The 17,731-nt window shown below is 52.5% G+C and overlaps 1 protein-coding gene across 1 annotated transcript in view; it reads right to left on the bottom strand.

Moving 5' to 3' along the window:
* Nucleotides 1–17,731, bottom strand: part of LOC119114146 (speract receptor) — a 140,045-nt gene that overhangs the window by 9,839 nt on the left and 112,475 nt on the right. Inside the window, exons 12-16 of the mRNA XM_037238357.1 lie at nt 14,416–14,494; nt 11,285–11,405; nt 8,431–8,601; nt 3,009–3,113; nt 2,040–2,111 (exon numbers count right to left, since the gene is read on the bottom strand). Of these exons, the coding sequence (XP_037094252.1) occupies nt 2,040–2,111; nt 3,009–3,113; nt 8,431–8,601; nt 11,285–11,405; nt 14,416–14,494 (548 nt within the window). The remainder of the gene's footprint in view (nt 1–2,039; nt 2,112–3,008; nt 3,114–8,430; nt 8,602–11,284; nt 11,406–14,415; nt 14,495–17,731) is intronic.

Here is a 17,731-nt window from a genome sequence, read left to right as displayed (position 1 = left end):
GTCGTCCCGGCAGGGGCGGAGCCAGTGCCCGCCGCCGGGGAGGTGCAGTGTCGCTGGCTCACAAGCCCTGAGCGACCCGTGACCGGGCACTGCCACGCAGAGGCCTCCCGCGGGACAACAGGACAGCGTGGAGCACACGCCCCCCATGGGCGGGACCTGGCTCCGCCGCTGCGTTCGACCCCGCTCTAATGAGCCCCAGGGCCATAGTCGGGCGGGGAGCCGAAGGCGTCTGGTGATTCCGGATCTGCGACCGCCGGCCAAACTGGTGCAGGGCCACCGGCGCAGCCGGGTGGGCGCAGGTCAGACCGCCCCACCGCCGTCTGGCGGACGCAGGTCAGACCGCCCTCCCCCCCCCCCCCGCCGCCGTCTGCCGGCCGTGGCCGTGTTGGTCGGAGTGCTGCAAGGTCAGCCTGCCATTTCAGTGGAAGAGGCGAGGGAGGGTGGCAGATTCACCCGGTTCTTTCGGTGGTGGAGGCGAGGGAGTGGCGGTTTCACCCGGCTATTTCAGTGGAGGAGGCGAGCATCGACTCATTAGTCGGGGCTGATCATCGGGCTTCTGGTTGCAGATAGCTGTTTTCGGCGCGGGGAAGCAGCAACGGATTCCTGGAACCGGTACCTCCTGTGCCAGCTTCTGATAAGCTCGCCGTTGCACTAGCTGGCACCATTAGGAGCGGTCCAGGAAGCTTGAAAGGCCAGGCGGGCATCTTATCCGTCATGATCATCAGTCAAACAGAGCTGCAGCTTGAAACAAGCTCGCAGTTTGAACGCAAATTCTGGTCACTACGTCATTAGAGCCAATCGGATCGTAGTCTGTCCTCCGCTATTGAAAGGACCTTGAAACACGGATCAACCAAACCTTGTGTCGAATACTGACATCACTGCTCTATTACCCGTGGAATCCAAGGCGGTGTGCTGAGGTTGAGGATGTCTGTTTGTTGGAAAGATACGCCCAGCTGCGTTGAGATTGGGGAATCAGTGCTAAGGTAAAAATTGCGAGTGGATTAGGTAAACATGGGACTGAAAGTAGCGGCCGTGGTACGAGCAAATCATGATCCAGCCTGCTTGCTGGCCTTTCTAGCACACTTCCCACCGATCTCGCCGAACACCCCGGTATAATCAGATAAATGGCTCTTGGGCTGCTGATTTGGCTGCTATTTTGGGATGGTCGAAAACACGACTCCGTCGGTAATATAATTTCAACTCCTTAAGTTGCAAATGACTAGCAAAAGCCACGAAGATCACAGCTAATTGAAATCATGCATCCTGCATGAAGAATTTTACCAGCACATTGGCTACTCGGGCCATTTCGCATGCAACCAACCTTGGAAATGAACAAAGCACCGTGGCACGGGATACTGTGACAGAAAATAAGTGGCGAATGTGTTCAGAACTCCTTGAGGCCTGCTAAGCACCGTGGTAAGTTGACGCATCCTGCAACCGATGACGTATAAGCCCTCGGAATATCGTGTTTCTACCCCCCCCCCCCCCCGAGAGGCTCACGAGTGCGCCAATGGTGCATTACATCAGCGGCGTGGTGATTTCTGACTGCTTTTGGTATTTTTAGCTCTAAGTTAACAACATGTTTATGATAAATTTAGAAGTCCCGACCAAAGGTAGCATTCAACCGCCTCACTGCACGTGTCTACATCAGCCACCGACGCCCCCATATTACATCGTGCAGTCTTCTGTATGCGGCAATACGATCCATCCTATAATGTAACATTTCTTCCACATATAAAACACAGCAGGACCGACGGAGCTTTCGTCCACTTTTCACGACGTGAACGCACCGTCGTCAACGTTTAAACACAGCAAGTTGTCGGAAACGTTTGTATTGCTGGACATTTAGCTCAAAAATGGCCAAACAAGACCAGCAAGTTTCGATATATGGAGCTTGAAGCGGCCTCCGCTCGAATCTAAGCGAATCCACAGCATATACAGGGTTAAGTGGGAGCTGGAGACTCGCAAAAACGGAGATTATGACTCACCTCAGCCAGTGCGGCGTATCTTACGCTCGTCTGGTTGCTATACTCACTCACCCTGACTATGTCGAACACCATGGACGCTATGAACATGTTGTCGAGCTTCACATTTGAGTTCTCCAAAATGTCCTGCGTGCGAAAGAATGTGTCAAATGTGAACGTCAAAGTAGTGCAATGTATCGTCAGGCTTCAGACGATTACAAAAGTGACACTGACAACAGGGAGACGATGAGACAATTTCGCTTGTTTCGGAGACCATAGTCCAGAATTCACCCCTGTGTTGAAAGCCATGCGTTCCCGCAATCTCATTTTAGTTTGCCCCACGTCTGAACACATTTACTCAACAAAGAACCACTTCTTAAACCACTGCCAACTACCAGAGCACTACGTAACGCTAATAGTGAATTCACCGCTACTACTCTAGTTCGCTGACCATTTGATGACGCTCCCTGCTCTCATGTTTTGCCTGTTTTTTCACATCACATAACAAGGAGTGCCACGACTTATACTCTGATTTCCTAACAGGGGTGTTGTCGCATGTTCCCATTGCCACGAGGGACGGCGGCGGGCCGCTCCTGGTCCTCGGGTCGATGGTAGAAAAGTGGGCGCAATGAGTGTAAAACTGAAGTAATCAGGAATCCCCATGCAACATGAATTATTCAGCAAATTAAAATGATAAACAATAGAGTTCAAGTATACAACTAAAATATATATGATTTAGAAATACTTATAAATCAGTGCAGGGCGCTTGTACCATCATTAACGCTTTGAACCACGCTTGTGCCATTATTAACGCTTTGAACCACGCTTGTGCCATTATTCACGCTTTGAACCACGCTTGTGCCATCATTAACGCTTTGAACCACGCTTGTGCCATTATTAACGCTTTGAACCACGCTTGTGCCATTATTGCGACTGAACAGCCGTGCTTGGACCGGCGCAGGTTGCGACGACCTGCCGCAGTTACCGCGGTCAGCGGCTGTCCAGCACACGCCGGCGCTGTCCAGCCCATCCCTCGCCACGTACCCTGAGACTGCCGCGTGTGCAGTAGTCGGAGACTGTGCAAAGGTGCGGTGGGTCAACGCACGCGCCGACGAACGGGTTAAGGTTGTCGTGGCGCAGGTCCCGCATCTGACGACACAGGTCACAGCAGGTTAGACTTTGGGCACACGACAATGCCAGATCAGGTCAGACCCTGGGCGTGTGACAATGCCAGATCAGGTCAGACTCTAGGCATGTGACAATGCTAGATCAGGCCAGACTCTAGGCATGTGGCAATGCTAGATCAGGTCAGACTCTAGGCACGTGGCAATGCCAGATCAGGTCAGACTCTGGGCACGTGACACTGCCAGATCAGGTCAGACTCTAGGCACGTGACACTGCCAGATCAGGTCAGACTCTGGGCACATGACAACGCCAGATCAGGTCAGACTCTAGGCACGTGGCAATGCCAGATCAGGTCAGACTCTGGGCACGTGACAACGCCAGATCAGGTCAGACTCTGGGCACATGACAACGCCAGATCAGATCAGACTCTAGGCACGTGGCAATGTCAGATCAGGTCAGACTCTGGGCACGTGACACTGCCAGATCAGGTCAGACTCTGGGAACATGACAACGCCAGATCAGGTCAGACTATAGGCACGAGACAATGTCAGATCAGGTCAGACCCTGGGCACGTGACAATGCCAGATCAGGTCAGACTCTGGGCACATGGCAATGCCAGATTGGATCTGATTCTGGGTCCGTGGCGATGCCGGGGTCAAACGGATCACGTCAGACTACTGCGGGTGGCAAGTGCTACAGCTGGTCAAACCTTGCCCTGGTGGAAAGACATCTTGGGCAAAGTCCAGAAAGCAGCGCAGACCACCGTGGGTCAGGGTCAACACGTGAGCAACTCGAACGACAGCGTTTCATCATTTTTCATCATTTTTTCATCATTTTTGTCCACCCGTTGGCCACTCAATATCAACCACAGGGCTGGCGCTGCGCGGCCTGCGGGAACTGCAATGTCTGGCGTCTAGATTTCTGTTGGAAAGATTGGTATGCGTGCAACGCGCATGCTCAAAACTACCTTACATAATTTGTGTCACTTATCAATTCTGGCGGAATGTTAAACATTTGCAGACAAACATGGTTTGGCCATGTTAATATAAATTGTTTACCCATTTCCATCTACATTCGCGGGGTCTTTGATATCTCTGTACAGCCCAGACAAGATTCTGATAAAGCTTCTGAGTTCTATCGGTTTAGAAAAAGACCGCTAGACCATTGTAAAACGAAGAGCGCTGGCGATTGATTTCATGCAGTTGTTAAGCACATGGTTGCTTCAGACGATGAACTATAAAGTTGAGGCAGAATTGATCCCGCAATAGCTTTCGTCTTGTATCCCAGTTATGCAACGAAAAAATGAAAAAGAAACAAAGAAAACATGCCCCCATAAACCAATTGGTCATAATCGGTAATTTTATTGGGGGGGGACATTTTACTACCAGAAGGTCTATTGCCAACCCTGTGACCCTCCCTTGCCAAGGCTCTGGTTGCGCGCCGATTCTGAAATATAGGGCCCATATGCTTTGTAGGCCCTTCATTAAGCCTTCGCCCCCCCCCCAACCACCAAAATTTGGATACGGCGCCTCTGCTCTCTGATCGCAGGCTCAAGGGTTTTTCAACAACAAAGGGCCGCGCTGCATGAATTGCTCATTATTTGTAAGTAAGACGTATGTTCAACAGAGCTTCACCTACAACACAACAATGCTACCACGATTTCCATCTCCCCTACTGATTATGAGGACGTAAAATTTCTAGTAAAGAGGCTGAAGGCACGTCAAGAAGTCCAGACAAGAGTAAAGCAGTCCAAATCAGAGTGATTAGGTCGAGATGAGAGCCAAAAAGTCCAGACCAGAGTCAAGAAGTTCAGACCAGAGTTAATAAATCCAGATCAGAGTCAAGACGTCCAGATCGGAGTTAAATATATTTCCAGATGAACGGTCAGGAACGGATCCGGACTTAGGCGACCCGACGTGACAACGATGCGAGACTAGCATATTTCGACACAAGAAAAAGCAGACAAACGCATATATACAAGTGTGGCTCGGTGTGCGAAGCCTGCCACGCGCTCTCGCGCGCGAACTATGGAGCTCTTCGGTCTTTGACGTTTTTAAGGATTAATGATGACTTTAGTGGATTTTGGATTTCGATGTGCGAGATGTCAGCCACCACAGCGCATGACGACGTAAAACACAATGTGCTTTATGTGCAATGTGCACATAATGTGTGCACATAAATAACAAATGTGCACAATGTGGGAGAATGAAAAGGCCACAACTTGTGAGGCGATATTCGAATCACCTGGCTCATAGCAACGCCAGTGAGCGACCTCTTGATTTGACTTGGTTTGATGCTTTTTTCGATTATGAACATTAAGCAGTACATAATATGATGAGCGGATTGGCGCATAAGCGGAACGCCTAAATCTGAGCGCCTCTCCTAACAATAACAATGTATGGTCATGGCCGCCAAGGAACCCACGACCCACCCCGCCCGCCCGCCCGATCTGTAAGCCGACACGGGCCAGGCGCCCGCGGCCGCTCCGATAAAAGCGACTGGGATCACTTTTTTGGAAACCGAGCTTTAATACCAGACACCATGGTCCAAACGGCGTTAGACTGGGCCACGAAACTGCATGGCTGTGCAATCTTTTCATTATGAACAGTCTCTACCCGGTACTGCGGTTGGCAACACTGACCACAATGGCAAAGGCCATAAATCATCGCATGTTTATCGACTCCATCCACTAAAGTCATCAACCCTGGCCTGGCTTATGTCCAGTCATTTTACAAGCAAATCACGTGCAATTTGGCGCACGGAGGCTACATCAGAGGAAATTGGCCTCTTAAACTGTGGTGAAAGATAGAGTTTTGTCAGCATGGACAAAAACTGTGGGTGTCGGCTGCCAAAGCCGCCTGGCTTCATCAGGTCCGTCTTTGGCATCATCCGCATAGCGACGAACGACTCCCACATTTGTTATGGTCTCGCTCGTTTCGCGCCGCGTAAGTCGTTTTGATGGTTATTCAGGAACTACGCTTGGCAGGAGAATGGCAGCCATGCACGGGCAACAAAAGCGCTGAGGTTTTATGGAGACTCTTAAAGTCATGAATGGCTTCGTGACTGGCGCTGACGCGCGGGAGACAAAGGAGCTGTAATTTTCTTGCAAACGCCAGCGATCTCGCGCTCTTTCCCTGACATTAGTATGCAAGAAAAGGGAGACCTTTCACTCCCAAGTGAGGGCTACACCCGGACTGATTGATGAGGACTTGTTCGAACCACAGTTCAGAAAGGACCAACTCGGCGGGAGGTGTTCCTTGCATGTCGATTTCGCACAAAATAATTAAACCTACTGCGTCCCACGCCCCACACGCACTAATCAAGGAGCTTAATCAAGCTCATATTGGGCGGCGTATGTTGACGAAAGGCGTCTGTTTGAATATAGCCGCCCATGCTAACAAAACGCAGCGTTCATATGAACTTGAGATTGCGAATCCGACATGAAACAGGCGCCCAAGCACATACGCATATGGCGGCTGGCATGCCGGGACCGTGGTCGCGAGGATGTAAGTCACAAATTCCAACTAGGTCTGTCACTCCAAAAAAGAGAACGTGCCACGTGACCGCTCTTAGACCCCCTCCCGAAGGCAATTCATTGCTGTCCATGCAACGACGCATTCGTCCATGAAAGCGGATCGCCGATTAGCCTGTTATTCTCATAGACTCAAAACGAGTGACAAAGTAAAACTGATCTTAAGGCGATCGGCATGTGATGGACTGGAATTTAATTCCTTACGCAACGTTTCTCTGACCCTTGCTGTTCCAAAATACGCTGGGCCGACTTTGCCGTTGTCTAGCTGAAAATGAGCGCCGTGGGTGATATCACTTTTTCAAATATATCCGTTTTAATTTTCGTTTTGAATAGCGCGCTCAAGAAGGGACAAGGTGAGATACACGTTTCGTAATGCTGCGTATGTGGTGCATCCCAATGAGACCATCTAAAACTGACCCGATCAGCCTTAGAGTCAGATGATGCACATAAACAGTTTGTGTCGGCGAAGAATGCGGGCATATATTGCCCGGAGGAAAATTAAACTTGGATAGCCCGTGATTCGCCCTGAAATGCTTCCAATAACTCGCCCCTGGTGGTCCTCTCAATGCTGGAGGGGCTCAAATTTCGCAAGTTACTTGCCATAAATGCTCGGGAAAGACCGCGGACGTAATGAATGCTGACTCCAGCTGTTTAGAATGTGGTTGAAAACACACTGGGAGGGAGATCAACGTAACTTCCGTATGAAATTAAGGTGCTTGGAGAAATCTATCATCGTTTGAGCCAGGCGAATTACATTCAGAATTGGTTCTCAAAATTACTACGATTTTGGAGAGAAGCCGTAGAGCCCATATTATGTCTCGATCTCACAACCTTGCGCTCATTCCACTCATGTTCAAATAAATGTACAGCAATAATAAATAAATCTAATTCTTCTACGCTTTAAAAATCAAACATTTCCGGTACTATTGCCAAGAATGTCTCACGATCAGAGGGTTAACATAGTCAAGCTGGAGGGGCAACACTGTAAGTCTTGATAAGATTATATCATCAACTTTGATGGACAACATGAATATCATCAACATTGCTGGGCAACAACAAAGTCTTGAAATATCATTATCAGTAATATCATCTAGTTGTCCTGGCGAACTATCAGTGTATCCCAATATGTTATATTTTTGTTCTAAAAGAGCAAGCTACCCGTCTTTTGCTCTCTTCGTTTACAATACAAAAACATGACAAATATTATTTTTAAAATGTTGTCTTTCGTTAAGGATGTTCTGAGACGCAACAAGACCTTTTGGAGGAAAATGAGATTCTCATCAAAAAACGATACTGTATCGTAATCCCATATATAAGATTTTAGCCACACCCATGTCAGCCAACGCGTGCAAAAATCACACGCTTGCTTTGCTTTTGTTTTGTTTTGTTGTGCTTAAATAAGTTGTAACTAATAGCACAATCACGTTTTTACCTTTGCCTATACCAAATAGTCTTGGCGGATTTACTAACCTCGCCATCTAATGACACGACACCGCAAACTCCTCGAGGGATCACGGGTTCACCCGCTCACTTCCATCACCGCGTTTGGCCAAGACGTGACTTTCAGCAGCCTCATTTGGGCAGCAGAGCCGTGTCTCGGCTTCGATTCGCCCTCGGGACTGCCGAAACAGCTGACCGCACCAGTCACGCGCCTCGTAAAACAATCGGAACATCACTCAGCCCAATTAACGAAATAGCTGGGCGCAAAATGACCACAGTAGTCGACGCGTCCTAAAACTCCAATAAACAACAATCAACGAAATAGCCCGGGCAGCCGCAACAGGCGTCTGAGCGTCCGGCGTGACCCACCTTCTTGAGCTCCTTCTTCATGCGCCGGGTGATGTCGATCGTCTTCCGCTTGATGTCCTTGATGGCCACCATGCGGCCCTTGTATATGCCGACCGTCGTGTACAGCGCCGAGTAGCGGAAGTCCATCTCGCAGTTGGAGCTGAGGCTCACCTGGGATGAGCGGAGCACCATCTGAGGAGCAGGGCCAGTACGTCAACATCCCGCTCTGTGATGGGATGAACAGTGCTGGACTGGCTTACTTTGGTCATAGTGACAGTCACACGAAAACGGTCGTCTGGTGCCGTTGAGAGAAACATTTTTCTCGCTTCGCCACGTTTGGCTGGAGCAACGTTTGACACACTAGCACACGGTCGGCGGAGTTGGCCAGACAACATCTGGAACGCGGTGAGGCGTTGGCGAGGCAACATCTAGAACACGGTTAGTGATGTGTTTGCGAAGACAATGCGCCCAGTGGGGAGTTGGGGAAGCGGCATCTCGAACAAGGTCAGCAGGGGGATGTGGAAGCGGCCTCTCGAACAACGTCGGGGGGGGGGGGGGAATTGTGAAAAAATGTCCGCAGCGCGGTAGGCGTCAGGGAGGAGAGTACAGCGAGGCAGCTGTGGAGCGAAGGCAACACCAAACATCGTCAAAATCAGCTGAAATTAATGCTTCCTGATCCAGCAAAGTTCGTTGCGCTAGCTTCGCGACAGGTCTCCTCAGCCCTCCTCGCCCACGATCGCTAGGATCTCCAGACCTCCCTCTTTTTTCACGGTTCTCTAGCCCAACACAGTCAACGTTGAGCTGGAGAAAAACTGAAGAGCACGTCCAGACTCGAGTCGGGGAAGCAAAGCACGCGGCCTGAGATGGCGTTACATACGCTATCCATCCAAGGCTTTTCCCGCTTTCCCCAAACCAGATACGGTGATTCAGTTTTAGCACACGACCTTAAACATCACAGGGAGAGCAGTAGAAGAAAACGAGCATCATCATCAGCACAGAACAGCCAGCGCGATTTGGAACAGCACCGCCCGAGGGGTACGATGATGATGATCTGGGATTTTACGGCACGGAGAGGGGTATCACAACAGCCTCTGCCATCGTTGTCCTCATCTGCGGGCTCCTGCAGTCGCGTCAACCCGAACAGAGTTGACACTTATCCGTATTTCGAGTTCGGATTCGGGTAATAACGACCATTGATTCAGACAGCGACGGTCGTTGTATCAACAGCAAGTCATTTTCATCGCGAAAAGGTATTGGATCTTTCATAACCGAATAAAATAAACTCGATGCACGGGTAGATTCTATCCGTTTAAAAGCCAACCACAAATGAACTGTTCTAGAATGCAAGTTATGTGACCACATAATGCAAAAAAAAAAACATTACTGGCTTTACTGCCTGCACCGTCAAGGCGGGACGAATTAAACGATGCTTAAGAGCCGGTAGAATCTTTTCCAGGCGAACTTAAATGCATTGAAACGTTACATAGCTGAGTTTTTACGCCACTCCGTCCATCATCAAAGTCCAGCACTTTCAGGCGCCTAGCCTGTAACGCTGCAGATGAGTGCGCTGCAAAGACCGACTCGGTTTTGGAAACAAACCAAGGTTGTACTGTGGACTGAATGCCGCAGAGATATGTCCCGTGATGTGGGCACCCGCCAGGGGGAAGAGGGTCCGCTATTTTATCGGAGTGATTTCTGGATAGTTTGGGAGCACTTCCAGGAGTTAGAGCTATCATTTCCAGCTCCGAACAGCAGCTGAAGGCACCAAACCTTCTCCCGTATCAGATGAGGGGCAGGCTTTATTTAGTCGTCCCTCTCGGGAGCGGGGCCCAGCTTGTGTCTGTAAGCGGCGGTAGTGTTTGAAATAGACTCGCCTCGGCCCGTGAGCGGTCGTGGCGTTCGAAATATACCCGCCCCGGTCTTCTGGGGGCTGCCTGACCCTGAGCGATGCGAAACGCTGGCTTACGCTGGCTCACTCACTTCGGGTTCACTTCACACCTCACTTCACCTCGCAAGACCGCCGTGCTGATGCTGCGCGCTGGTTCACCAATGGTGACAAACTATGCTGCGAGGGCGATTATATCCGGAGAAAGCAGCCAGACAGAGGCGTTGTGGCGCTTCGGGGGTACCTCAACGCTTCATGCGTATGCTGCAGTGGTCTGAACGAAAGGGGTTAAACACGCTGCAGGGGTTTAAACGAAACATTTATGGATAAGGAGAGCAAAGCTCGATCCAGAGTACAAACTGCTTGAATGACTGAAGTTTCGGTGCACTGGGAGCGCGGACGGGGCGGTGGAGCACCCAGCTTATCAATTCGGGAAGAAGCTGTCACTTCAGTGACTTCTCACTCATACGCTACTACCAATCGTCTCGTATTCCTCGTCGATGAATTTCTTCTTCCCCATCTCCAGTTTTTCCTCAGATACAGAGTGCGCATCGCCAAACCGGGTGAGGCGCTGCAATAGTCCAACCGGAGTCCCACCCTCATACACGTCCAAAGCCACCGGCTGCCAGTGCATGCAAGACTCTGCAGAGGCGCACCAGCGTTAGTTGGTGGGGATTCGACCAGCGGCGACCGATCCGACCCACACGTGAGCAGAGATCTGAGTGGGTTCGTCAGCTATGCAAACACTGGGGAGGACTGGACTGGACTGGAGGACTGGAGAGGACGCTTTTACCAGTGTCCGTTTAACGAGGTACGTGTTACCGCGCACCGTGCTTTCGCACGCACAGCACGCTCGTGCGTAAGTTCTAAACGTCCTTCAGGGTGTTAGTAGCGATGCACCAGATTGCACTCCCACCTCTCCTCCTCGCCGAGCCCCACGTGTGCCGCTGTTCGCGGCCCTCTTCGCCGCCGCCGTCGCCCAACGCTCACCTTGGAGGAGAAGCTGTCACCAAGCAGCGGCTTAGTGTCTGACATTCCGTCGCTCATCTGGATCTCCTTGTAGTCGATCTTCCACAGCAAGCTGTCCAGCTCCTGCTCGTACTGCCAGTTCCTGCCGCGCGCCAGCACCATCGGCGTGTTACATCGTGCATTGCTGCTACGTCGCTTCGCGTTGGAGCCGAGGCGCCCGCTGCCGCGTGGCGGCGCTGCGCTCCGTTAGTGAGACGTTCCAGTCGAGTGCGTCCGTGTGTGGGGCCTGTGCGACCGGGGCGCGCCTGGGACCGATCGGCGCTGGGTGGGACAGGGCCGAAGCCGGTGGTAGGGCTAGGTGCTCTCCGGCTCAGGCTGCTCCCGCGGAACCAGGTCTCGGCATCGCTTCGTTCTCTCTCGCCGACGCTGTGCCATGGTGTACTGGTGACTGATCGGGTCGTGCGTCTCTCAGTCCCTTAAATGGTCCTGGCAGACTGGAGTAGACTTAATTGCTTCGTTTCAAGCATGCGTTGATACAATTTTGATGTTTTTTTTTTAGCGGTCATTGCCTAAAATACGTGCGTCAGTGTATGTTGTAACTTAAAATGCGTGCGTCAGTGTATGTTGTAACTTAAAATACGTGCGTCAGTGTATGTTGTAACTTATAATCCGGCGTGGAGGGATGCGTCGTCGCGGTCGCCGCGGCCGTTCGGGGAGGGGGGGGGGGGGCGGGGTTACCTGACTGACCGGCCCGCTCCGACCACGAGTGACCCGGCTGGAGAACAGCCAATCCAGAACAGACCTGGCTGTGTTTGAGCGGCCGCCGCCTGAGCCTACCCGTCGCCGAGAGGAACGCCAGACGCGTGTGGCCGTGTCCCCCCCCCCCCCCCCCACATTCAGAGCCGGGCATTGGCGCACCAACCGGTGACCTTTCGCATGCGCTGCGGCTAGATGATGCTGATGTCATAGCTGGACAACTACAGCTCAGCGACAGTCGCGCTGCGCCATTCGGCGTCGTTCAATCGCGCCCAGAGCGAAAACAGCGCTCTGATTTCCCGGCGGAGGTTTTCCCACCTGAAGACGCCTGGATGGCGTTCGGAACAGTGGCCGAGTATTTTGGGTCCGTCACTAGACGGGGGGCCATAAACGTCCCGATGGAGATGTCGTGGGATAACCTCGCCCGATGGTCCGCCGTAAAACGCTCGTCCAGAGAGACGCGTAAGGTCAGGGAGACATCAACGAGCGGACGGCGAACGTCAGGCGGAGGCCGTGGAGCCTTCTTGGAAGCCCGCGGCGGCGGGTCCCCGTTGGGTTGGCATCGCAGGGGCTTGGTTCGTCTCATTCGCTGTTCTTATCTCGTGTGATGGTAAGATTTTAGCACCTGCTACCCGTCTCGACCGATCGGAGAATGTGTCGGGTTCGTATGAGAGTTCGGAAGTTAACAGGTGCTACTGTCCAGTTCAAACGCGGTCATCTGGATGCTCCAGCGGATTAATTTTCTGGTCGCCGGCACCGAGTCGGGCGGTACTTTGGCAAATGTGCTGACGTCACAGACGTGGCGTGATGGTGGTGACTGGACCCTTGACGCGCCTTGACAACCTGATCGCATAATGCCCTGTAGTGCGGTCGCTGGTAGTTTCCGATCCTGCCCAGCAAATGCCGACGACTTTTGCGACAGTTCGGTATCGAGTGTGAGACACATACGGCGGACATTCGTCAGCCTTTGAAGAAAGGCACGCATGCCTGTCATTGGATCACTGGGGAAGCTCCTTTTGCCTTTTCGTCCAATGACAAGCCTTTTACCTTTTGGCACGTACGCTTGTCATTGGCTGTGAGTCAGCCAATCTGAAGCAGTGGCATCAAAGTATATTTTTCCCAGAATCCGTGGGATATCAGCCTGCTGTAGCTGCCGTTGGACGCTGCTGGCTCTTTGGGAAGCGAATACTTTTTTCCAAGCCAAAGACAGATTGTTTTGAGCACCGATGTGTAAAGGCATTCTACAGCTGGACGAGATTAGGAAATGTGTTTGAGATAAAGGTGAAAAGAGCACGTTTTCCTTCCAGCATCAGCCTGTGCATTAAAATTAGTTTGTTTACAAACACGTGACAAAGGAAATACTTTTCTGGAAAGGCATGATGCGACCAAGTCAGTGGTTACCAATTATAAGCTTTCCCGTTTTGCTAACACGTTTATGTGCGCATCAAACCGGCTTGGCTGCGATCCATGGTACATGCTGTAGGACCTCTCCCTGTTTCATCAGTCGGCAACTGGCTGCGCTGACTGGAACGAAGACGATTGCCTCCGTAAACGGTAGGGATATTTCGTGACGTTTAACTGCCTCCTGACAGTTATCTGTACGTAACGTCGAATGCGATTCTTTTTCGACGTTCATTGCGAGATTGAGCCAGCCGATTGACAATGCCCTGTTCTTGTATATGGTCATAGCCACCAGCCAGCTGACAGTGCAAGCAACACACATTCCTAAAGCCCTCCAAATTATTTCAAATCCGATAAGCTTCTGTTTCCACGGGCAACGAAGCAACAGGGCTGTGCAGCAGATGTCAGCGTGGTGACCGACTGAACAGCTCGTTACAACCAAAAGAGGAACAACAAGCAGCATCGTGCAACATTTTAAAAGCATGAACAAGACGTTCCCTGATTCCCATGCCAATGTCCGGAAATCTCCCGAAATCAGTAGCCAACTCCGCCCGGCACTCACACTTAACGCGCATCCAAGGGTCCACTCCAAGCCGTACAGACATCTAGTCTGCACAGCTTGCAGTGGACCCGGCTAAGCGGCAGAGTTCCTCCAGACACGGGAACTCTGCCGCCCAGCTAAGCCTGAGGAGGGCCAGCTCTTGATCGCCACAGCGGCTCCGCGACACTCACCGGTAGAAGACGAGCGACACTCACTGGTAGAAGACGAGCGACACTCACCGGTAGAAGACGAGGACACTCACTGGTAGAAGACGAGCGACACTCACCGGTAGAAGACGAGCGACACTCACTGTTAGAAGACGAGCGACACTCACTGGTAGAAGACGAGCGACACTCACTGGTAGAAGACGAGCGACACTCACCGATAGAAGACGAGCGACACTCACCGGTAGAATACGAGCGACACTCGCCGGTAGAAGACGAGCTACACTCACCGGTAGAAGACGAGTCCGATGATGATCAGCACCAGCACGATGCCACCCACTATCCCCGAGGCGATCTCTGTAGTGTAGGCTGAAACGCAGCGTGACGACGCGTCACGTGACGAACAGGACGTCAGCTCCTCTCGCCTGCGTAGGCTACTTCTTTTGTATGCGGACTACGGCAGCCTTTCACGACGGTTCTTTTGAAGTGCACGTGCCCAAAGCTGACAAAGACAATTTAGTTATCAATACGCCACTAAATGTATGGAACGTTGCTACATGATATGCCGATATTCGCGATTGCAAATCAAGACATCGAAGCCGATTTGATTCCTCTCTGAAAGGATCGACCGCATCCATCTATATGCAAAGACTACAAGTGAAAGTGACGAGGGCTGACTCGAAATGCATTGATAAATCATACATGCATGAGGCTAGCATTGCTATCTGCACAGCATGCAGACGCTATTCAGATTTCAAGCTAGATGCGGAAAACGCTGAAGTGTTTGCGGGGCTACAGACTGGTCTCATGCCTCCACTGAAACCAATTGCAGCCCAGTTCACTTCTCATCAGCAATTTGGAGTAGGTCGAATGGGATCAGACAAATCTGCATCTCAGATTAATGCTCTTCCACCGGGATAATTCTTGAAATGGATTGCGTCCTCTAATGCCACGGCGCATGAGCAATCTCCGATGCCATTCGGCTTCGGCACGTGATGTCTTTTAAACTCAGATGTCAGTGTTTCCCACGTGGCCTTCAACAACGTGTCTGCGCCTGCCAGCTGCCTCCGGGTCTCCCTGCACCATCGTAAGCGGAACCTCGGCCATGAGCTGGGAGGCGAAGTTGACATTCAGATGCTGTCATGTGAGGTCAAAGCATATACATACAATGCTTGCGTCTATCAGAAGCGACACCAACAGGGGGCACGTTCACTTACGCTCCTTGCAGACCAAAGAGCATGGCCGCGTTTCTATCACTCCAAATTTGGTGGCCTCAGAGACTCGTCTACGACGCATTTTCGCTAAAGCAGCCCCTGTCCAGGCGTCCGAGGCCAGCACAGCTGGGAGGCCAGGTGAGACCAGCCAGGTCAGCAGGTCAGTGCCGCTGCGCAGCGCCCGGTCACGTGACCTCTCACCCGATGGGCCCCTCGCTCCGGAAGCTGCGCCGCAACCCGCGAAGCCCCTGGGACGGCCCACTGGCAACGATGTCGCCAGTGGTTCAGCGGCACCATGGACGGTGATGTGCACATGCTAGATTTGACGCGCGGTGTCTGTATTGAAGAGGGACGTGACGTCACCAGTATTGGCTGACACTGCAATGACGTGTGTGGTGACAAGCACGTGACGGCTTGAAATGCGGGCGAAGCGCTCTTACTTTGGGTCCGTGCGATCCTTGAGGAGGAGGAGGGGGGGGGGGGGGGGCGCCTTACGGTCGTCCTTAGGTTTCCAGACAAGAGCAAGCAAAAACAAAGTATCTTAAAGTAGAAAAGGAACATAAGCGGCAGTCCGACTCTCAAGAACTATTCCAGAACACGTCACACGCCTGGCATACGCAATAAATGGGTTAACGCGTGCTCTGGACAGAGAGAAGGATGAGGCTGGTTGCCCATCACATCGACTTTTACCGAATAAAAGCTGCCAGCAGGAGATTTGTGACGCATGTATCAACAGAAGGTCGAGAAGATTTTTAAAAAAAAGCAGACGGAATTTTTATCAGCTATTACGTTCTTTAGGCTCTCGCCAGGCAAAGCCAAAATACCCGGCAGCCGCCTAGCCGATAAACGGTTAACCGCTGTCCAAGTTGGGTCAAATATAGTCACAGATTTCAGAGTTTAACTTAGCTTGACCTTGGATTACCTGACCTAGCAAAAGGCACCAAAATTATGGCGAAATGCAGCGACAAAACGATAAGACAAGCCGCCTGGGCAACGCCTCACAAGTGCAGGTTCTGGGAGAAATAAACGTTATTTGTTACTTTTAGCAGAATGTCCCCGACAAAGCCTCCAGATTATGAGCCAGCAAGGTAAAAAACTTCACATTTTTACGTCACATGTAAAAATCCCACAAACTCAGCCACCTCAAATGTCAGCGCCGTGCTCAAAAATATTCAAAAATATTCAAAAGTTATTCCCTGAAAGCCTTAGAGATATGCGCTATGAGCACGCCCTCGTTGACCTAGGGCTGAACTGCATAAAAGCCAAGAACTATCTGCAATAACAAGCAAGCTATCGTTCTCCGCCAAACCATCTCTCGACTCCTCCCCGCCTGCAGTTTGCCAGAATCTTCAAAACAGACCACTTTGGCTCGCAAGCCGTGGGATAATGGATTTCCCGGCCCAAAGGTCGCCATCGGACGCCCGTCTTTCGGCGCCGCCATCTCCGCCGTGTCAGCTGTGACCTCTGTGACCTCAGCCGCTCTGACGTGGGGGCGCGTAACGTGCTGGGATGGCGTGGGGCGGCGTCAGCTGCGGGAGCGATAACCCAGATGGGGCCGATCGGACGCGCTGCGAGGAGGAGCAAGCCGCGGAAAAGGTGCGATCGACCACAGGTGATGTGCCAGTGCCGCACGTCGGCGTTCTCAGGCATGGTGCTTGTCCCAGAGGCCAACAAAGTCGCTCTTCGTAGGATGAGCACGAGAAAAAGGGCACTAGGTAGGATGACCATTAGAGCGGTGCAAAATGTAGTGTGCGCGCAGCCTTAATGCCCCACACGAAGTACACTCGCTGATCCATCACGAGTGGCAATACACCAGAGTGTGCGCAGGTCGGGGGTTGGGCGGTAGGCAAGGCTACACCCAGCGCCGACGTGACGGGGTCCATGTGTGCCGGGGCCAGGGTGCGTCGGAGCCCGATCGTGTCGGGCCCGAGCGCGTCGGGGCCCGGGCGTCTCGAGGCCAGAGCGTGTCGGGGGCCGGGCGTGTCGGGGCCCGAGCGTGTCGGGGCCCGGGCGTGTCGGGGTCCGGGCGTGTCGTGTCGGGGCCCGGGCGTGTCGAGCCCCGATCTTGTCGGGGCCCGAGCGTGTAGGGCACGGGCGTGTCGGGGTCCGGACGTGTCGGGGCCAGGGTGTGTCGGGGCCCAGACGTGTCGGGATCCGGGCGTGTCGGGCCCGGGCGTGTCGGGGCCCGAGCGTGTCGGGGCCCGGGCGTGTCGAGGCCCGAGCGTGTCGGGGCCCGAGCGTGCCGGGACCCGAGCGTGTCAGAGCCCGATCGTGTCGGGGCCCGGGCGTGTCGGAGCCCGATCGTGTCGGGGCCCGGGCGTGTCGGGGCCCGGGCGTGTCGGAGCCCGATCGTGTCGGGGCCCGGGCGTGTCGAGGTCCAAGCGTGTCGGGG

This window comes from Pollicipes pollicipes, unplaced genomic scaffold, assembly GCF_011947565.3.
Source record: "Pollicipes pollicipes isolate AB1234 unplaced genomic scaffold, Ppol_2.1 Scaffold_7262;HRSCAF=8765_pilon_pilon_pilon, whole genome shotgun sequence".
Taxonomy (NCBI): domain Eukaryota; kingdom Metazoa; phylum Arthropoda; class Thecostraca; order Pollicipedomorpha; family Pollicipedidae; genus Pollicipes; species Pollicipes pollicipes.
The sequence above is the reverse complement of the archived record's forward strand: the minus strand, read 5'-3'. Positions and strand labels throughout refer to the sequence as shown.